This window comes from Oncorhynchus tshawytscha, linkage group LG34, assembly GCF_018296145.1.
Source record: "Oncorhynchus tshawytscha isolate Ot180627B linkage group LG34, Otsh_v2.0, whole genome shotgun sequence".
Taxonomy (NCBI): Eukaryota; Metazoa; Chordata; class Actinopteri; order Salmoniformes; family Salmonidae; genus Oncorhynchus; species Oncorhynchus tshawytscha.
The window spans coordinates 6,098,537-6,119,860 of record NC_056462.1 but is presented as its reverse complement, the minus strand read 5'-3'; the positions used below and the strand labels follow the sequence as shown (position 1 = coordinate 6,119,860).

Below are 21,324 nucleotides of genomic sequence, written 5' to 3'. Positions count from 1 at the left end.
AGCATTCTATGAGACTGCCGCCTACCGGTAAGGCGTTAGTACTGTCATAACAGCCATCGTCACATGACAATTTCCGACTTCCGCATCTCATCTGTTGAAGTTCAGTCAATCAGTCAGTGCATCACGACATTGAGACATGGCTTGCTCAAGGTTTGGAGTTGTGCTACTGTGTTCCCTCTTTGCCAGTACAGTAAGTACTCTTACATGGTTCATTTCGTAGTAGCTTAGGCTGAATTGTTTGGAAAAGAGAACACACGTGATATTGTTTCATACAGCTCACAGATAGCAAGCTAACTAGTCAGAATCCAAGCCTCCTTTTGGCATGCACTTAAAGGTTGAATGATGTTTAGATTAGCCTATAACTTGGAACTAATCGCAGGTTCCTTGAACCATTTACCCGCTAGTGTATTGATTTATCGTATCTTTGTTGATTGCTTTCGAAGTAGCTAGCTAGCAACATTTCAAACTCTGCTTAATTGACATGATCTATCACAGTTGATCTACTGCAAACCATAGAAATTAATAATTTAAATGAATATTAGAATGAACTCTTTTGTCCTCTGTATTCATTTTAATCGAGAAGTAGGGCTTTTCAACTTTGGAAAAGCGTCAAGTCTATAAAACACCGTAACAGATTGTAGTTTTGGAAACAGGAAAAGAAAGCAGAATATCGGCCCCCCCCCCTGGACTTCCTCTCAGTACCATATATTTGGTGGTGAGAACGTTCTAAACGGATGCTTCAGCTTTATAGCCCCAGTGAGGTGTCTGGGTTAACCCTTCTGTCTGTGGTTGATCTACTGCAAGCCATATACATTAATAACGTAAATGTGCATTACAATGGCCTCTTTTGCTCTCTGTATTCATTTTCATCGAGATGTAGGCCTTTTCATTTTATACATCCAGCAACAGCACTTAACTAGGGGGCAACGATTGGCAGTCACGTTGTTGTTGCCAACCTTGTGCCGTCACCTGATAAATCATCCCTTCACCATAAAAAGCTGAACCTGTAATAGAACAGTTGCATGACTGCAATTAAATTCTATCAGTTGCTCTCAAGATGCAGCCACTCAGACAACTATCTCTCTAAAGTCAGTTTGCCGTAGCCATAAAAAAAACAGCGCACTGACCGCATGGCTCCGCAAGATTTTAAATGACCGTATGTGACTCTTACTCTGTTGAAATCTCTTTCAGCTTGGTGTGCCGCAGACCTTCAGTGTGGACTACAAGAACGACTGCTTCCGCAAGGATGGGGAAGAGTTCCGCTACATCTCCGGTAGCATCCACTACAACAGGATCCCCAGGGCCTACTGGAAAGACAGGCTACTCAAGATGTATATGGCCGGACTGAATGCCATTCAGACGTATGTAGACTTAGCCTGACGACTTGTTGTAAAAAACAAACAAACAAAGGTTAGAGACGATCCAATCGCTGATGCCAATCAGAGTATCAAAGCCAATGACGATCTTGCAAACCGCCTCTTTACCCATGTGTGCTCTGGCCCAACCCATTGGTTTCTGAACCAATCTGGTTCGGGAGGGATGCTCAGATCCAGACTCGTTGTGGAGAAGAAACTTACGTCCATAGGCTTGGCGTAGCGTTTAGTCTGGGTATCCAGGCAAATGTAGACTGGCCACTATGTCATAAATAAACTGAATGCCAACCAGTTAGTTGAGTGTCTTCAATGTTCCTTCTAGTTTTCAGGTAGTCATTCAGGTAGTCATTCAGTGGCCCGTTGGTACATAGGATTGACGCTGCTCAAAGTAATTCAAAGAGCCATTTAATCACATAACCTCCAAATGTTGATAACATGACAGAATTCCTTCGTTGGGCCTTAAACCTCAGAAAGAGCTATGATTTACCATTCGGTGGTATGGACTTAAATAGTACATCATTGTCCATTTGACATTCCAGGTACGTCCCCTGGAATTTCCACGAGCCCTCCCCGGATCGGTACAACTTCAGTGGGGACAGGGATCTAGAACACTTCCTGCAGTTGGCCCAAGACATTGGTCTGCTGGTTGTACTGAGGCCTGGGCCCTACATCTGTGGAGAGTGGGATATGGTGAGAAAATGACTAAACAATTGTTTTATGATAAATATACCTGTTGATGATATGATGTGTAATAATGTTGTTTTCGGAAGACGATCAATCACAATGTAGTAAAGGCACTTTGACATCCGCAGTGGTAGTTCTTGACGGACTGTGTGATAATTTGCCCATTTCATGACCTGGTCTTTAGGGGGGTTTGCCTGCCTGGCTGCTCCACAAGAAAGACATTGTCCTGCGTACCTCAGACCCAGGTGTGTATTGACCGTCAAATGAGACTGCAATGGATTCTATTAGTATTACAATAAAGAATTGTGTTTTTATGACACCCAAATCCGTTTGTTTCAGATTACATTGCGGCTGTTGACAAGTGGATGGGCACGCTACTGCCGATGTTGAAGCCGTTCCTTTATCAGAACGGCGGCCCAATCATCACTGTTCAGGTGAGCCATGTTGATATTCAATGATTAATAAAACATTTATTGGGGAATCAAAGTTTGGATAACTTCATATTGTGCCTTAAAACGCTACAATTCACTAGAAGACGGTTTGTCAAACATTTCCTCATATCCTCAACAAGAGCCCATCTCCCTCTCCTCCCCTTCTCTCTCTTAGGTGGAGAATGAGTACGGCAGCTACTTTGCCTGTGACTACAACTACCTGCGTCACCTGACCAGTCTGTTCCGCTCCCACCTGGGGAACGACGTGGTGCTGTTCACCACAGACGGGGCCGGGGCTGGGTACCTCAAGTGTGGAACTCTGCAGGGCGTCTACGCCACTGTGGACTTTGGCCCAGGTAGTCTTCTGGGCACAGATCTAGAATAAAATTATATTCCCAAAATCACTACCATACTGATAATAGGGAAATGGCAAAACTGACATTAGATCAGTGTCAAGAGGGAACTGATGCAGGTCAAAATATACACAACAAAGGTCAACGGTGATACATTTTCTGTGAAATGCCTGGGATAGTTACTTACGAAATGGAACGGGTATATTTTGAAGAAGAATAGAAGTGTTCAGTTGGTATGGTATCTATCTGTCTTAGATCTGGGTAGTTGTTGATTCATGTGACGTCTAACCTGGCCAATTTCCTTTTGTTTGCCAAAACAGACATGTTGACTCATTGCGCCTTAGAAATCTATGACGGAAGTGTTATACCATCGTATGCAGCATTGTTCAACAACTGTGTCTGTCTTTGCGTGTGTCTGCCTGTGCGTTTGTATTTGTTTAAAAGGTGGGAATGTGTCTGCTGCATTTGATGCACAGAGACAGGCAGAGCCCCATGGACCCTTGGTAAGCATGTTTGTCATTTTTATATATATATATATATTATTATATATATATATATATATATATATATATATATATTTATATATATATATATATATATATATATATTATATATTTATATATATATATATTATTATATATTAATATTATATATATATATATATATATATATATATATATATATAATAATATATATATATATATTAATATATATATATATATTCATATATATATTAATATATATATATATTAATATATATATATTATTATATATTAATATATATATATATATAATTTTTATTTCTCCTCTCCAGATACAAACTGATACATACAAACAACAACTTACAGATGCACACAAACCATAACTACATGTCATTAGATGTTAGTGGTAAAAGTCCAACACACTTCTGTCCTCTCTAGCATGGCCAGATAGTGCTGACTGTATCCTATGTTGCAGGTGAACTCTGAGTTCTACACTGGCTGGCTGGACCACTGGGGAGAGCATCACTCTACAGTGTCCACCGCCATCGTGGCCAAGTCCCTCAACGAGATCCTCGCCATCGGCGCCAGCGTTAATCTGTGAGTTGTGGTGGATGGATATTGGATATAGACTGAGAGATGAATTGATTGGATAATAGTCAGAATTCTATCACCAATCAACAATGATTAATAGGAATATGTTGACATCACACATGAAACATTTAACATCAAAAAGGCACAGAGGATTTTTCAACTAGTGACAAGTTATGAACCTCTCTGTGCAGATACATGTTTATTGGAGGAACCAATTTTGGATACTGGAATGGTGAGTAAAATTGTTCAATGATCCCATATTCTCTATTGCTCTATTGCAGAACCCAATCTAGTTCACTTTATTTGGGTTTAGCCATGATGTGAAGATTAGTTTATTTAAGTGATAATGCCCGAGAAGCCAGTGTTTGGAGGATGTATTGGCATGGGTGTCATTAGGCCAGAGACGAAGTCAAGTCAGATGGAACAGAGTCAATAGGCATTTTAACATCATAGATTTAGCCGGTGGTAAACTTGTCGAATAGACACCGGCTGGAATGCGGTTTTAACCAATCAGCATTCAGGATTAGACCCACTCGTTGTAGAAAATCAAATGTTTTTCTCTTAATATTCTCAGGTGCCAATACCCCCTATGCCCCCCAGCCTACTAGTTATGACTATGATGCCCCGCTCACTGAGGCAGGAGACCTCACTGACAAATATTTTGCCATCCAGGATGTCATCAAACTGGTTGGTAACAGAGATATCACACAACATGTCGTACATGCAACATGTTTGATTATGCTTCCTTGTGACTTTTATAGCAAAGGTTTATACGGTCAGCATTTTAGTACCCTGACTTCTTATAAGTTTGTAATTAAAGGTAAATCGGTCAGTTTTATCACCTAATGATGTCATATCCACCTGTATTTTCCCCCAACAGTATCGGAAGATACCAGAGGGACCCGTGCTTCCATCAACACCTAAATATGCCTACGGAGCTGTGCCAATGAAGAAGGTCGATCATCTTCAGACATTTAAACATTTGAGTTAGCACTTTTATCAACGTTTATTTGTCATATGCACGGATTAAAGAGAAGTGTACACAGTACAATGAAATGCTAAAAAAGGCACTGCTGAGATTCGAACTCAGGATCTCCTGTTTACTAGACAGGCGCTTTAACCAACTAAGCCACAGCACCAGGTAGAAATGACTGTACCTTTACCTGACCTTGTTGACACATGGCACACAGTGCGGAGAAGTGTTGCAATATTTACATTTTAACATTTGAGTCATTAAGCAGATGATCTTATCCAGAGAGACTTACAGTTAGTGCATTCGTCTTAAGATAGCTAGGTGGGACAACCACATATAACAGGCATAGAAAGTACAGAGTCAAAGCTTGTGGAGTGGAGGGTGGGGGGGTCAAGTGCAAGTGCTGGTTAAGTGTTGTTTTTTTATATATATATTACATTGTATCATAGGCATGTCATAATGCACTAAAAGCAAATGGATATTTTCTCTTGTGTTGATTGAACACCGGAGTGTACACAGTGAAGAATTGAATCCATCTTTCTGCCTCTTCAGCTCCACACAGTAGTCGATGCTCTAGATATACTATCCTTCTCCGGTCCTGTCAAAAGCATCTACCCGTTGACCTTCATTGAGATGAACCAAGTACGTCCACAAGCTCAATGTCCGTCTGTCCTTTTCTACACTAAGTATAAGCAGCTATGGTTGTTATGATCCAAAATGGCTGAGAGGCTTTACTCCTTTTATTTGATTTCTCTCCAAAAGCCGTTTGGGTTCGTCCTCTATCAGACCAAGCTGCCTGTGGACTGCAGTAAGCCCACCCCTCTGTCCTCACCACTGAATGGAGTCCACGACCGGGCATATGTATCAGTCGATGGGGTGAGTTAGTCACTGAAACTTCCCCGGCAATTAATTTGGTTTGCTGCAAGTTAACATGTTGGTGCTCAACATTGGTCGCAGGTCACAAATCCTTGTCCAAGGAGGACAGGTTCTTGTCCCATCTGCACTAAAACACCCAATTTAGACCTTATTTAGTGAAATCTGTGTTGTAGTGGTGGACTGGAACCGTGATCTGCACACCATGTAGTTTTCCAGAACCAGGGTTGGTGATCACTGTCATTCATACAAAGTCAGACTGGATTAGATTATTATCTCAAAAGAGGAAGAGAGAAAAGTCTTCAGGTTCTTCCAAAAAAGGAAAATGTCTGTTGCAATTCAATACGGTCTGTCATTAGGTTGCTGCTGGGATCCTAGAGAGGGACAAGGCCCTGACCATCAACGTGACTGGGAAGGCTGGGAGTCAGGTGGACATACTGGTGGAGAATATGGGCAGAGTCAACTATGGGAAGGACATCAATGACTTTAAGGCAAGAGGTTATTTAAAGCTGGCTCCCGGAGTAAACATTTCACTTCCATTAGCTACTTAATTCTACATAACATTATTCGGTCCCACTGAACATTATGGGCTGGTTTCCTGGAAATAGACTAAGTAAAGTTCTAGACTAAGCATTTTGTAGAATTTTAATTGAACCTGCTTTTTAGTCCACCATTAGTATTAATTTGAGTCTGGGAAACCAACCCTGAGTGTCCTATGTACACATACACTACTATGATGTTTTGACTCCCTCCACTCTCCCACTCTGTCTCTACACAGGGCCTGGTGTCTAACCTGACATTGGGGGCCGACATTCTCACCGGCTGGGAAGTCTACAGCCTCAGCATCGACCAGGCTGTTAGCCAGGGTCTTCTCTGGGAGATGGGCTCCAGGGTAGCTGGCACCCCACCACCTTCTCCCCTCTCCGTCCCCTCCTTCTATGGGGGCACCTTTGTCATCCCGGACGGCATCCCAGACCTGCCCCAGGACACCTACATCCAGTTCCCTGACTGGAGAAAGGTGAGGTTTTACCTTTTTTTTTTTTTTTAGGAGATTGTAATTGTTTGTTGAACTGTACTGTACGTTGTTCCTGAGCAGGCACCCCAACTATATGTAACTGATCTGCGTCTTCTGTGTGATGACGAGACTGGTGTGTTAGCCCTCTGAGCTAAAGCCTAGGCATTAACCTTAAACACACCTCTTCAGATCTCAGGCAAGGTCACTCATCACATAAGCACTGTTTACTGAACCACGTTAGTTTCATATACCCTGGTGCAACATACTTGTCCCTGAAACTGCTGAATCCTGAACTCGTACGTTATTTCTAGACTTAACATATATATATATATATAATATTTTTTTCCCCTTTGTTTTGTTTTTATCACTAGGGCCAGGTGTGGATCAACGGTTTCAACCTGGGCCGCTACTGGCCCGCTCGCGGCCCACAAATCACCTTGTACGTGCCTGCTAGCATCCTGAGCACGGCCGTGCCCAACAACGTGACCGTCCTGGAGCTGGAGGGGGATCCATGCACCCCCGGGCCCTGTACCGTGGAATTCACCAACACCCCGGTCCTGAATGCCACGGTTACGTCTGACCACAAACACCAGAGGGCGCTGTTCCATAAAGAGGATCTCTTATGATGAGCACGGATTAAAAATGCACTTACTGTATTTATCTGAAAGTGATCTATTTGCACTGATCTTTATAAAATCGAAGAGTAATGTTTGTAATTTAATCACGGGTGGCTTTACCTCTATTTGACCTCAGTGTCTTAAGCCTACATGATTTTGTTTACACAAGGATCTGTATTCAAGGGGAATTAAGTATGGGTTATTTGAACAGTATGTATATATTTAGGGAAATTGAATGAAGTTCACTAAGGAAAATGAGTCATTTAGATGTGCTATAAACTTGAGTAGTACTCTAAATAGAAGTTGAGGTCAGTGGTGCTCAAAGCATGAGCCGGGAGGTTTTCTTTGTCAGGGCACTATGCAGCTGACAATGCCCCTTTTTAAAGGCCTTTTCCCGACGTTCACAGATCACGTTCATGGTAAACACTGGCATGTCTGCTCAAGTGTAAATTACCTTTAAAAGTATCTTATAGTGCGCTGCGCTATAGAGCGTCTTGAGTTCAATGCTGCCCTATATTGTGAATTGGGGGAACATGGTTGAGAAGGATGTGTCAAATGATCTGTTCCTTATTGTGTGCCACCTAACTGCAGGGATATTATGCTCTCATTGATTTCTGTAATGAACCATTTGGTGGGTCTTGTAAATGAACAGTTATTGTGTTCAACTGGAATCCTGATCTGCTTCTTTTAGCAATTTAATGTGCAGGCACAAACCATGCTGTACTTTTTGATTTATAAATGTTTTAATAAAATTTGGTGAATGAAATATGATGATGTCATAGTACCGCACAGATCTCAAGTTAGGATTTGAAACACAACCCTACATTAAAACTATCCAAATCTTAAACCCAACTATGGAACTATGGAACAATGAAACGATGAACACAGGAGAGGAGTGTGTAAATATCAGCAACACTATACACCCATTATTCATTCTTGAAACCTCTGTTGTGGCCAACAGCTTCTATAAGCCTGCTCTGTAGTGTCTCTTCGGAGGGGTAGATGGGCAGCTGCAACAGAGAGTGACAGGTCAGCGCCTCTGGGAAATGCTGTTGGGAGGAGTTGAGAAGGGTTTGGACCCTCATCCTGATCTGGTTCATACCCAGGATGGGCACATGATCACAGCCAGTCAGGAACACTGAAGGGGCAAAGGTGGTAAAAGGGAGAGGGCAGTGAATGACAGAATAGAACTTGATTCTCAGTAGCCTACGTTATTAGTTCATCTGTTACAATGAAAACGTTCCATACTTACACAGGAACGCTTTCTTTTGATCCTCTGTCAGTTCCTCAAACACCTCCCAGAATGTGATGATGTTGGGATGCCCAGCATGGTACTCTCCTTCATACACAGTGTTCTAGGGGGGAAATGCCCTCAATTAATATGGTGAAGCAATAGACACTTGACACCATTCAAACCATTTGTCAAATCAATGTATCAAAACAACATTTTAGCTAGGTTGCAGAACATGTTCACCATGAATCCCAAATCAACCCCAGGACACTTGTCTAATCGGCTCCATCTTGCCCTCTGATAGGTGACATTTCTGCCATATATAGTTTTATGAAGCGGGTGGTTTGGAATTCCTATTGTTAACCAGACGAAAGCTATCCAACGACAACGTTGTGGTATACCACAGAGCCAATGGGTCTCAACACCCTTTCATCAATGCTGCTCCGTCTGTGCAAGGTATAACATTTTGTTCAAATAGCTAGGCTGCTATACAGTCATATGAATAGAATAAACATTAATAGAATCATTGTCATATTTCTATTATTAATTACTCGCTCTCTCTCTCTAGGAGGCCGGCACATCCCGTAGGTATACCAACCACTGCATCAAGACGACTAACATCCAGCAGCTCTCTGAGGCAGGTCTGGAGGCCAGAGAGATCAAGGCTGTGAGTGGCCACAGAGCCTAAAGCTCTCTTAGGAGCTATTGGAATCCATCCACGGAAAAGAGGAAATGGAGTAACATCCTAACAGCTAGCTGCGTGCGACTATAAGGCAGTTGTTCCTGTGAAATGGCGCCCAGCTTCGCTTGAGACCCCGGGGTTAGACAGCTACTTCATTAATTGCACACTGAATGGAAATGTGCAATTCAATGTGTATCATAAATAAATAGCTGTCCATGTTGTGAACATCGGGGGGGAAATTGTGTGGTGTTTGATCCTTGGGTCACAGGTGTGTAGAATGTTTCCTTCTCAAAATCACAGACAGGGCCTTCTTCCACACCCCAATGTGCTTGGTCATGAGAGAGGGCTTCAATGCGGACCAGCAGTCACCTACAGGACATGGTAACACACAGATTACTTTCTCAAACTATTTTGTGGGGGTATAGAATTTGGTCTACTTCACAATCATTCCAGGGGCAACACGACAGTGTACACATTTAGTTTTAGCCCAGGAATACCACACTCAATAAAAATAATCACTGGTTTTGCCTAGTCTTTTGCCTAGTATTTTCCATGATTTTGAATCACATTCTGAGATCCATTTGTCAATGATTTCATAATCTAATGCTTGTTGTGTCACTTGACCTGAGATTGACCTTTCTTCAGACTCCTGGGAAGATGACAATGTGATGCAACGTATCACAGAAATGTTAAGTACAAAGGACAAACTATGTCCTCTTTTGCTAACTAAATGTTTCAAACCCAAATGGTGTCCATACCTGACCAAGAGTGCACAATGTAAAGGAATGGTTTCCTCCAGCAAAAATGTGTTCAATTTTCTGGTATAAAATGTTGACAAAAATAGTTGATGATCAAGTTACGGTTATTTCATGCTTTACTTCCTGTTATTTTAGTTGAGTAATTTAAATAAGCATTTTGTTGAGTTGACGTTTATTCAAGATCGATCTGTTCTGAAAATGCGTGTACTCTGGCTGATGTTATACCATAATAAATTAATGTTTTACCTGGCAGTTGTACTGGAAGGGGCACAGACTGATCAATCTTTACTCCATTTCCCAGCAGCCCTTGCTCTCCGCGCCCAAATGAGTAGATCTTATTGGAAGGCCTCACAAATGCTAATGTATGGTGTCTAATGTGGCAAACGGACATAGAAAACATTTCTCAAATCAACAATGAATTCTAAAAAGGTCTTATGCTAAGATGAAAATAACCAAAACAGTCCTACACAAGATTTTGTCAATTCCAGATCATGTCTAATAAGTGTAACCTACCTTCCACAGGCTATCTGGGTCACCTTAAATCCACAAAGTTGCCCCACCACTCGAGGTCGTAGTTCATCTCGGAGAGAGTTGTGTCCAAGCTGTCCATAGTGGCCTGAGCCAAATGTGAACACCACACCTCCCTAGAACAAAATCAACCCAGACAGTTATCATACAGTGTTATCCTCTAGTTAATTAGGACGTTTCAATACGAATTTCCAGGGAACTAAAAACTACAACATTGAGACACCCATTTAAATAAATACACATAAAAGGAAGACATATTGTATGGTCCAAACAACATTTAGTTCAAATGATAGGGAAAAGTGTAATTATGTCAGAGAGATTTACAACCTTTGTCAGAACGGCAGTATGTTCTCCTCCACATGAAATCAAAACAGTCTTCTTCAGATTCAGGCAATCAACAGGAGCTGGGGCACGTCTGTCTACAGAAAATTGGTTTCATTTAATTATAATGTTTTATTTACAAAACAACACATACCTCATATCACACACATGACACAATTTTGTTCTCTCATCCTGGTCAAAATAGTTTTTCAACTACAAAAAATGTGGTTGATAATAGATAAATCAGGGGTCTCCAGCTGCAGCCTGAGAGAACTACTGAGTGGGAAGACTTTTGTTTAAACCCAACACTAACACACCTGTTTCAAATAATGTACTGTTCATGGTCTTCGGTCTGGACCTTGATTATTTAAATATATTTAACAAGAGTCAACACATATGCTATTGTATAATGTATACTGTACTTGTGTCCCCTAGTCCCAGTTGCCCGGCGGTGTTCTTGCCCCAGCCAAACACAGCTCCAGAAAGGGACAGAGCGAAGCTGTGGTCTCCCCCTGCAGTGATCTGAACCAGGGGGATCCCTGATAGAGACTTCAGGGGCTTGGGGGACATGGACAATGTCGCGTGGCTCGCCCCACCCCAAACCCAGCTTACCGCTGGTGTTCTGACCCCATGTGAAAACCTGACCATCTGAACAGAAATCAGAAGTAAGCAACCATACAATGAGAACATTGTACAGGATTACAGTTTTGAAAGGTTAGACTGTTTTGGTTAAGTTGTGAAACAGCGATTAGAGGTGTGTTAATGGTCATTCACTCTGTGTTAGTGAAATTGAATGCTGGTCTCCACATGCAACATGAGTTAACTGTCGGTTACATAGCTTAGCCAATGGTCTGATAGAAAAAATATATATAAAATGAACAGATTAATACGATTAGAGTTGGCCCATTTGAATTAGATGACAATTTTTTTTTTTATACTTTCGCTATTTGAATGTGAGGGTGACTACAACGTCAATCAAAACATTGACACTGAATTACTATAAGGCATTGCTCCCATTTTTGAGGGTAGGCTACATATAAATGTATCATTATGGAATAAAACCCACCTGAGAATATTGGCCTTGTCCAAGCAGAACGTTTCCCTGTGAATCTTCTCCCATCTAGGTCCTCTTGAATCCGTGCGACAGACATTAGTCTCCCATTATTTCTGATAAACGTGACCACACTGTTACCTGCGACAGACCCTGAATTTTTAGATTTAAGGTGTATCAAATTAACGCAACTAATATACGTTTTGGTCGTATCTAAACCATTCGGCTTCACTAAACCAAAGCCATTATGACTATCCTCTCCCCATGAAATCATTGTTGTGTATTATTCTTAAACTAGTCCATACAGATTCTAACACTTGAAGAGAGGCACCTGCCGATGTTTCCGACTCAATGAAGGGTTTATATGACCGCAACCAACCATATGACATACAGAAAGACTAATCATCATCATCATCAACAACAAATCAGGAAATGAAAAGGAACCTTGAATTAATTTCACAAACAGATATCTAGGCCGTCATAGGGATGTTTATAAAGTAGCCCTGTAGGCCTAATACATAAACTGCAAAGGTATTTATTGAGGGCATAAAAGAAAACAGCCTAAAAACATAATTTACAGTTTGGATTAGGCTACTTGTTGACGCAAGGCCGAATATTAAACATCTACTGACAAAAGCAGCCCAGTTATCTAGGAAATAGCCTACAATATAATGACTAATTTGACACACATGCCTATTCTTGAAACATTACCACCCAGTCGATACATTGTACGTTTCTAACATTTATGGTTGAGATTGAATTCATGTAAATATAAACTATGCACATTATGACTGTCAATAACACGTGATGCAGACGTCACGCAGACGTTAGTAAGTCGTTGGTAATCATGTCAAGTAAGTCAGACTCGTAACGCAGGAGTCACACAGATGTTAGTAGGGGGTGCTGGTATCATGTCATGTCAGGTGGTACGGTTACCTAGACGTATAAATGTCCCTTATCACCCCCATAGATATCTAACTTGCAGCAACAACAATGTTATTTATTATCATCCCATACAACAGTGCCTGTCTTGACTGGAGTAAACTATTCTATTGGATTCGACAACACTTCCTGTAGCTACTCACCCCAACGCTAGAATCCAATGGGCTGCAATAGCATTAGCTGTAACATGCTAATACTAGTCATTAAAAACTAGCAGTATTTAAATATTCTAGATGTGTCCGTTGGGATAATTAGGAGTACACCGCAGTATCCCATCACTGGATTGAGCTACGTTTCCCGAGCCATATGTCTCGTCGACTCCGCGCAGTCCTGATCGTTGCGTAGCCGCGTTCCGATTAGAGAGAGAATGTATTGAACTTCTAGTCGGATTCAGGCTAGGCTTCAATGCCTTCAGAAAGTATTCATACTTATTCCACATTTTGTTGTGTTATTGCCTGAATCTAAAAATTGTATTAAATATTTGTTTATTTCACCCATCTACACACAATACCCCATAATGACAAAGTGAAAACATGTTTTTACATTTTTATTGCAAATGTATAGAAAATTAAATACAGAAATTTTTATTTTACATAAATATTCACACCCCTGAATCTACACTTTATAGAATCAACTCTGGCAGCGATTACACCTGTGAGTCTTTCTGGGTAAGTCTCTAAGGGTTTTCCACACCTGGATTATGCAACATTTGCCCATTATTATTTTCGAACTCTGTCAAACTGATTGATGATCATTGCTAGACAACTATTTTAAGGTCTTGTCTTACATTTTCAAGTAGATTTAAGTCAAAACTGTAACTCAGCCACTCAGGAATATTCACTGTCTTCTTGGTAAGCAACTCCAGGCCTTGTGTTTTAGCTTATTGTTCTGCTGAAATGTGAATTCATCTCCCAGTGTCTGGTGGAAAGCAGACGGAACCGGGTTTACCTCTAGGATTTTGCCTGTGCTAAGCTCCAGTCCGTTTATTTTTCATCCTGAAAAACTCCCCAGTCCTTAATGTTTACAAGCATACCCATAGCATGATGCAGCCACAACTTTAAAATATGGAGCTTGGTACTTAGTAATGTGTTGTATTGGATTTTCCCCAAACATAACACTTTGTGTTCAGGACAAAAGTGTAATTGCTGTACAGGCTTCTTGCTTTTCACTCTGTCAATTAGGTTCGTATTGTGGAGGACCTGCAATATTGTTGATTCATCCTCAGTTTCCTCCTATCACCTCCATTAAACTATGTAACTATTTAAATGTACCATTGGCCTCGTGGTGAAATCGTTCAGTGGTTTCCTACCTCTACTGCAACTGAGTCAGGAAGGACGCCTGTATCTTTGTAGTGACTGGGTGCATGTAATTAATAACTTCACAATGGTCAAAAGGATATTCATTATCCGCTTCTTTTTATTTTTACCCATCTACCAACAGGTGCCCTTTTTTTGCATTGCATTGGAAAACCTCCCTGGTCTTTGTGGTTGAATCTGTGTTTGAAATTCCCTGCTCGACTGAGGGACCCTACAGATAATTGTATGTGTGGGATACAGAGATGAGGTAGTCATTACAAAGTCATGTGAAACACTCTTATTGCACACAGTGTGAGTTCATGCAACTTATTATGTGACTTGTTAAGTAAATTTTTACCTCTGAACTCTGAACCTCTGAATATTTGACATTTTGTATTAATTTATATATATAAAAAACACAATTCAACTTTGATGTTAGGGTTATTGTGTGTAGGCCAGTGACCAAAAATCTATATTTAATGCATTTTAAATTCAGGCTGTAACACAACAACATTTGGAAAAAGTCAAAGGGTGTGAACAATTCTGAAGGTACCGTACTGTAATTGAGGCCACAGCATCCGCTTTCTCTCCAAACCAATTCAGATAAAACGACAGCCTTGGTTGCTCGTTGTAGCCTACTCCTCATTTCATTAACTTTTATTTCCACCTGAAGGCTTCTGGTTGGCTACTGGTCTTTTTATGGGGCGCACGTGCACTTCATAAAAACTACATAAAAGAGTCAAACTTTTATTAAATGAATCATTTGAAATGTCATGGCATAACTGGGTATGTAACAATGTCACATGGATATTTTAATTTAATTCAGAAAAAGCCTTTTCAGGGTTAAAATAGTCATATACATTTTTGTCTTAAAAAATGTATATTAAAACAAGTAATCGAATACTAACGTCCATTCGGATATTCGATAACCGTGCACATCCCTAGCAGAAAAATATAGATATTTATGACATAGAATTAGGCATAATGATTATGGATGTAGATTGCAAGAAAAAGTGTGTGTGATAGAGAGAGAGAGAGAGAGAGAGAGAGAGAGAGATTATGTACAGTATCTAGAGAGTAACAGGAAGTGTTTACTCTGAAACTACAGACCTCTGAGGGAGTGAGACAATTCAAAGGACTGTTAAACAAGTTCACAAGGTGAGATTGAAAATCTAACAAATTATTTGGATATTCCATTTCTAATGGTTATTTCGAAAATCGATGCAATTACGCAAGGTTCTCTGTATCGAGCACAGCAAAAACTATTTCATACAAGGAAATGAAATAGGCTAGAGGCAAGAAACAATACTAATGTGTCATGCAATCAAGATATGCACTTAAGGAAATATACTGATATTCTTATCTGTATTTTTTTAAACTGCACTATCGGTTAGGGGCTCGTAAGCATTTCACTGTAAGGTGAACTTTTTGTATTTGACTAATACAATTTGACTTGTTTAGATTTCCTAAAGTGTCTTCTGACAAATGAACAATATGTTTGGACTGTATATGATTATAGCATTAATAACCTTACAGCAACATGATCATTTAGCAACCTTTGACCAGAAATGAGAAGCAGGAAGTCAACCTCTAGATGGTGGGAAACTACAGTAAACAGGAACTATAATGTTTCAGGAACTTGGGTGGTTTTCATAACCTGATTTGAGATGATTCTAGTGACTAATTGTGACCTTAAACAGTCATAATGTAAAGGTAGCATTGCAATATAGATTAATCTCTGATCTTTTTCTCCACAGGGGCACAGCATGGTGACTCTGTCCCTCTTGTCCCTCTGTCTGCTCTCCTTGTTGGGGGCCAGAGGGGAAGTGGCTCCAAATTTCGACAACTGCAAAGATTCTTTCTTCAGAAATACGCCAGTGTCCGGTCTGAATATAGCTCTCCCCACTCCACCCGAGCCCAACCCAGAGGACTTAAAGAATCCCGAGAAATGTCTCTCTGCTTACAATGCTGCCTCTCCTGCATACATTTGTCAGAGAAACGGTAACCACTATTACTTTGCAACTCTGTATGACCGTGGCAGGAGGATCCCTCTGTACTCTGCCTATGAAATGGATATCAAAGGGGTCCCTGACAGAGAGGGGTCCATAGTTTATTATGAACCACAGGTTTGCATATTTCATTTTCATTATCACCTTTTTTAAATATCCTATATATTCAGTGCAGCCGCCATTTAATGTGACTGGCACAATAACAGAATGATGCAAAACATTAGTGTAGTTTAAATATTTACAGTAGAACAGGATATTAGCTCTAGAGCAGGTTAGAAAATGATTGTATTCATGCAATAAGCACTAGAAGGTAGTATTTCGTACATTGTAAATAGAGACTAAATAGCAGTAGCCTGGAATACCAGTAATATAATAATGAGTTGTATTTGACTGCTACCACAAAGCTTGAAGTGGAGTGGCTAATTTGTAAATGTTTGTATTTTTCAGCTTGTGCATCCTGACCTACCACCACAGCAAATGGATAAGAGAGGATCCTTGGGTGAGATCAAGAAATACAACGAAAACATTGGCTGCAGTGAACGCTCTCCACAATACCGACAGAACTACAAGCTGGGCTGGAGTCAGGCTCTCAATGACAACTTTGGCTCATATGACCGCGGGCACCTAAACCCTGCAGGACACCATAAAGAAGATGCCTCCAAAGCCACCATGACCCATACCAACGTAGCTCCACAAGATGGGAAGATGAATAACGGGCCGTGGAACCAGTACGAGAAGAAGCTGAAGGATGTTTTAAGTGTAGGCTGTAGTAAGATGTATGTGGTGACTGGGGTGGTCCCAAGCACCACGTGGGTAGACCAGAACAAGCGAGTCAATGTTCCGAGTCACTACTGGAATGCCTACTGCTGCACCGACAACAACGACAAACCTCTCAAGTCTGGAGGTGCCTTGGGTCCTAACACAGATCAGGGTGTTGTTACAGAGTATAACTCTGTTACAGTCCTTGAGACTGAGCTTAGAGGGCTACTGAATGTTGACAACAATTTCAACATTTTTAATGGTTGTTAGTCCAATATAGATGTGGACCTGTCTAATATATCTGGTATGATTGTTTTGGATTTTGAATTAATGCTTAGGCTCTTACGTTTGTTGTTACTATTTAGTATAGGCCTACTGTACAATGACATTTTTGAACCGTTATATTACCGTAGATTATATTGATGTAGGCCAGTGGCCAGATGTTTCACAATTTAGCTCACCTGATTCACCTATTCAACGGCTTGATTATTAGTTGAGTCAGGTGTGCTAACTGTGGAATAGTTCAAATACAAGAAATGGCTGGGGGTCCCTGAGAAGAGGTTTGAAAACCCCTAATTTAGGCTACATCAATATTTTAAACAAATCCCTGACCATAAATATGATCCTATTGATCAAATTTGTGGTTAAAATGTATTACAAATTCAAAACGTATCCTTTGTGGTAATTATTCGTAAAGCGTATGTTTGTTTGTTTGGTCACACAGAGTTGTGCAACCACGTCTTTGTGAATGCTTGTTGCTATGAATCTATAACCCAATAAAGCTTGTTTTGTGAAAGTAGGAAATGTGTACATCGACATATTACAGAACCATTTTTTACATGCTGTTGATGAACCTGTTGGTATTTTATGTCAAAAGAGATCTGATGATGGCAGCAATACTGTCGGTGGAGATTTCTTTGGTCGCGGTACCCTCTAGTGGTCTATAAAGTGCATAAACTGGGAAGGAGACAAAAGGGCTACAGTCAGTTGCAGACATAAATGTCATAGATAGAGATGTAGTGATTCATGACTCAGTCGAACAACTCAGTCGATTCTATTTCATTCCCATCTACTCTGATTAAAAAAAATCGGATTGGTAAAATATGTCATGCATATTGTTGCTCTATGCAGTGCCATTGTTACACAATTCTTATCTGTCCAACTTCCAGAGTCTGACTCTGTATCTTTGTTCATTAAAGCCGAGGCATTAGCCTTAGACACACCTCTTCAGATCTCAGACAAGGTTACTCATCACATAAGCACTGTTTACTGAACCACGTTAGTTTTATATACCCTAGTGCAGCATATTTGTTCATGGTCCCTGACACTACTGAAACCTGAACACGTACGTTATTTCTAGCCTTTTTGTGAATGATTTTCCTTTGTTTTGATCACTAGGGCCAGGTGTGGATCAACGGTTTCAACCTGGGCCGCTACTTGACCCGCACGCGGCCCACAGTTCACCTTGTACGTGCCCGCTATCATCCTGAGCACGGCCGCGCCCAACAATGTGACCGCTGGAGCTGGAGCTGGACCCATGCTCCCCCGGGCCCTGTACCGTGGAGTTCACCAACAACTCGTTCGCTGATCAAAAATATACTTACTGTATTTATCTGGAACACAGATCGGTGGCACATTAATTGGGGCGGATGGGCTTGTGGTTGTTGGTTTAGCGGAATCAGTGGAATGGTATGAAATACATCAAACACTCCGTTCCACCCATTATTATGAGCCGTCCTCCCCTCAGCAGCCTCCACTGATCTGGAAGTGATCTATTTTTCACTAATCTTTTAAAAATCAAAGAGTAATGTTTGTAATTTAATCACGGGTGACTGTACCTTTAACATGACCTCTATATAGTGTCTTAAAACCCGATACGACTTTGTTCACATCTCTATTCAAAGGGAATTAAGTATTCGTCATTTGAACAGTATGTATGTCTTTTTGGAAATTGAATCATGTTCACAAAGGAAAATGACTCATTTAGAAGTGCTATGAACTTGAGTAGTACTCTAAATATCAGTTGAGGTCAGTCAAATCAAATCAAATCAAATGTTATTTGTCACATACACATGGTTAGCAGATGTTAATGCGAGTGTAGCGAAATGCTTGTGCTTCTAGTTCCGACAATGCAGTAATAAAAAGCAAGTAATCTAACTAACAATTCCAAAAAAAACTACTGTCTTATACACAGTGTAAGGGGATAAAGAATATGTACATAAGGATATATGAATGAGTGATGGTACAGAGCAGCATAGGCAAGATACAGTAGATGATATCGAGTACAGTATATACATATGAGATAAGTATGTAAACCAAGTGGCATAGTTAAAGTGGCTAGTGATACATGTATTACATAAGGATGCAGTCGATGATATAGAGTACAGTATCAACGTATGCATATGAGATGAACAATGTAGGGTAAGTAACATTATATAAGGTAGCATTGTTTAAAGTGGCTAGTGATATATTTACATCATTTCCCATCAATTCCCATGATTAAAGTGGCTGGAGTAGAGTCAGTGTCATTGACAGTGTGTTGGCAGTAGCCACTCAATGTTAGTGGTGGCTGTTTAACAGTCTGATGGCCTTGAGATAGAAGCTGTTTTTCAGTCTCTCGGTCCCAGCTTTGATGCACCTGTACTGACCTCGCCTTCTGGATGACAGCGGGGTGAACAGGCAGTGGCTCGGGTGGTTGATGTCCTTGATGATCTTTATGGCCTTCCTGTAGCATCGGGTGGTGTAGGTGTCCTGGAGGGCAGGTAGTTTGCCCCCGGTGATGCGTTGTGCAGACCTCACTACCCTCTGGAGAGCCTTACGGTTGAGGGCGGTGCAGTTGCCATACCAGGCGGTGATACAGCCCGCCAGGATGCTCTCGATTGTGCATCTGTAGAAGTTTGTGAGTGCTTTTGGTGACAAGCCGAATTTCTTCAGCCTCCTGAGGTTGAAGAGGCGCTGCTGCGCCTTCCTCACGATGCTGTCTGTGTGAGTGGACCAATTCAGTTTGTCTGTGATGTGTATGCCGAGGAACTTAAAACTTGCTACCCTCTCCACTACTGTTCCATCGATGTGGATAGGGGGGTGTTCCCTCTGCTGTTTCCTGAAGTCCACAATCATCTCCTTAGTTTTGTTGACGTTGAGTGTGAGGTTATTTTCCTGACACCACACTCCGAGGGCCCTCACCTCCTCCCTGTAGGCCGTCTCGTCGTTGTTGGTAATCAAGCCTACCACTGTTGTATCGTCCGCAAACTTGATGATTGAGTTGGAGGCGTGCATGGCCACGCAGTCGTGGGTGAACAGGGAGTACAGGAGAGGGCTCAGAACGCACCCTTGTGGGGCCCCAGTGTTGAGGATCAGCGGGGAGGAGATGTTGTTGCCTACCCTCACCACCTGGGGGCGGCCCGTCAGGAAGTCCAGTACCCAGTTGCACAGGGCGGGGTCGAGACCCAGGGTCTCGAGCTTGATGACGAGCTTGGAGGGTACTATGGTGTTGAATGCCGAGCTGTAGTCGATGAACAGCATTCTCACATAGGTATTCCTCTTGTCCAGATGGGTTAGGGCAGTGTGCAGTGTGGTTGAGATTGCATCGTCTGTGGACCTATTTGGGCGGTAAGCAAATTGGAGTGGGTCAAGGGTGTCAGGTAGGGTGGAGGTGATATGGTCCTTGACTAGTCTCTCAAAGCACTTCATGATGACGGATGTGAGTGCTACGGGGCGGTAGTCGTTTAGCTCAGTTACCTTAGCTTTCTTGGGAACAGGAACAATGGTAGCCCTCTTGAAGCATGTGGGAACAGCAGACTGGTATAGGGATTGATTGAATATGTCCGTAAACACACCGGCCAGCTGGTCTGCGCATGCTCTGAGGGCGCGGCTGGGGATGCCGTCTGGGCCTGCAGCCTTGCGAGGGTTAACACGTTTAAATGTCTTACTCCGGCTGCAGTGAAGGAGAGACCGCATGTTTCCGTTGCAGGCCGTGTCAGTGGCACTGTATTGTCCTCAAAGCGGGCAAAAAAGTTATTTAGTCTGCCTGGGAGCAAGACATCCTGGTCCGTGACTGGGCTGGGTTTCTTCCTGTAGTCCGTGATTGACTGTAGACCCTGCCACATACCTCTTGTGTCTGAGCCGTTGAATTGAGATTCTACTTTGTCTCTGTACTGGCGCTTAGCTTGTTTGATAGCCTTGCGGAGGGAATAGCTGCACTGTTTGTATTCAGTCATGTTACCAGACACCTTGCCCTGATTAAAAGCAGTGGTTTGTGCCTTCAGTTTCACACGAATGCTGCCATCAATCCACGGTTTCTGGTTAGGGAATGTTTTAATCGTTGCTATGGGAACGACATCTTCAATGTACGTTCTA

General features: G+C 41.6%; 3 protein-coding genes and 1 non-coding gene across 6 annotated transcripts; 2 read left to right on the top strand and 2 right to left on the bottom strand.

The window, feature by feature from the left end:
* The first annotated feature begins 20 nt into the window (after window positions 1–20).
* On the top strand, window positions 21–8,158 carry glb1 (galactosidase, beta 1). Its single transcript, XM_024398561.2, has 16 exons — window positions 21–190; window positions 1,192–1,361; window positions 1,913–2,063; window positions 2,242–2,302; window positions 2,397–2,491; window positions 2,664–2,844; window positions 3,286–3,344; window positions 3,799–3,920; window positions 4,106–4,146; window positions 4,489–4,601; window positions 4,795–4,869; window positions 5,440–5,529; window positions 5,650–5,763; window positions 6,120–6,251; window positions 6,539–6,778; window positions 7,147–8,158. Exons 1-16 carry the CDS (start codon window positions 137–139, stop codon window positions 7,399–7,401), a joined length of 1,953 nt encoding a protein of 650 aa, XP_024254329.2. The 5' UTR covers window positions 21–136; the 3' UTR covers window positions 7,402–8,158.
* trnat-agu lies at window positions 4,980–5,053 on the bottom strand. The gene has a single exon. It is a non-coding gene; the product is annotated as a tRNA-Thr (tRNA).
* A 95-nt stretch (window positions 8,159–8,253) lies between the features above and the next one.
* LOC112231794 (probable E3 ubiquitin-protein ligase HERC3) lies at window positions 8,254–13,317 on the bottom strand. Of its 3 annotated transcripts, none has more exons than XM_042312102.1 (8): window positions 13,049–13,317; window positions 11,979–12,079; window positions 11,335–11,560; window positions 10,919–11,010; window positions 10,577–10,707; window positions 10,310–10,434; window positions 8,645–9,674; window positions 8,254–8,530 (listed from the first exon to the last, which is right to left on the bottom strand). In XM_042312102.1, exons 2-7 carry the CDS (start codon window positions 12,030–12,032, stop codon window positions 9,568–9,570), a joined length of 735 nt encoding a protein of 244 aa, XP_042168036.1. In that variant the 5' UTR covers window positions 12,033–12,079; window positions 13,049–13,317; the 3' UTR covers window positions 8,254–8,530; window positions 8,645–9,567. The 3 variants fall into 3 exon arrangements, with proteins under 3 accessions (XP_042168036.1, XP_042168035.1, XP_024254333.2); XM_042312101.1 differs by having other exon boundaries at window positions 11,979–12,116; window positions 13,049–13,316; XM_024398565.2 differs by having other exon boundaries at window positions 11,979–12,104; window positions 13,049–13,315.
* Window positions 13,318–15,224: 1,907 nt separating this feature from the next.
* LOC112231790 (endonuclease domain-containing 1 protein) lies at window positions 15,225–17,767 on the top strand. The gene is made up of 3 exons (XM_024398562.2): window positions 15,225–15,358; window positions 15,958–16,326; window positions 16,657–17,767. Exons 2-3 carry the CDS (start codon window positions 15,967–15,969, stop codon window positions 17,236–17,238), a joined length of 942 nt encoding a protein of 313 aa, XP_024254330.1. The 5' UTR covers window positions 15,225–15,358; window positions 15,958–15,966; the 3' UTR covers window positions 17,239–17,767.
* Window positions 17,768–21,324: the final 3,557 nt, after the last annotated feature.

Excerpts from the sequence above, each read along its gene's own strand:
- glb1 (XM_024398561.2), top strand. The coding sequence starts at position 137 with ATGGCTTGCTCAAGGTTTGGAGTTGTGCTACTGTGTTCCCTCTTTGCC. Across the intron at positions 1,362-1,912 it reads GGACTGAATGCCATTCAGAC|GTACGTCCCCTGGAATTTCC; the intron begins GTATGTAGACTT and ends TTGACATTCCAG. Across the intron at positions 6,252-6,538 it reads AGGACATCAATGACTTTAAG|GGCCTGGTGTCTAACCTGAC; the intron begins GCAAGAGGTTAT and ends GTCTCTACACAG.
- LOC112231794 (XM_042312102.1), bottom strand. The coding sequence starts at position 12,032 with ATGGGAGAAGATTCACAGGGAAACGTTCTGCTTGGACAAGGCCAATAT. Across the intron at positions 11,561-11,978 it reads GACAAGGCCAATATTCTCAG|ATGGTCAGGTTTTCACATGG; the intron begins GTGGGTTTTATT and ends ATTTCTGTTCAG. Across the intron at positions 10,708-10,918 it reads ATACTGCCGTTCTGACAAAG|GGAGGTGTGGTGTTCACATT; the intron begins GTTGTAAATCTC and ends ATTTTGTTCTAG.
- LOC112231790 (XM_024398562.2), top strand. The coding sequence starts at position 15,967 with ATGGTGACTCTGTCCCTCTTGTCCCTCTGTCTGCTCTCCTTGTTGGGG. Across the intron at positions 16,327-16,656 it reads TAGTTTATTATGAACCACAG|CTTGTGCATCCTGACCTACC; the intron begins GTTTGCATATTT and ends TGTATTTTTCAG.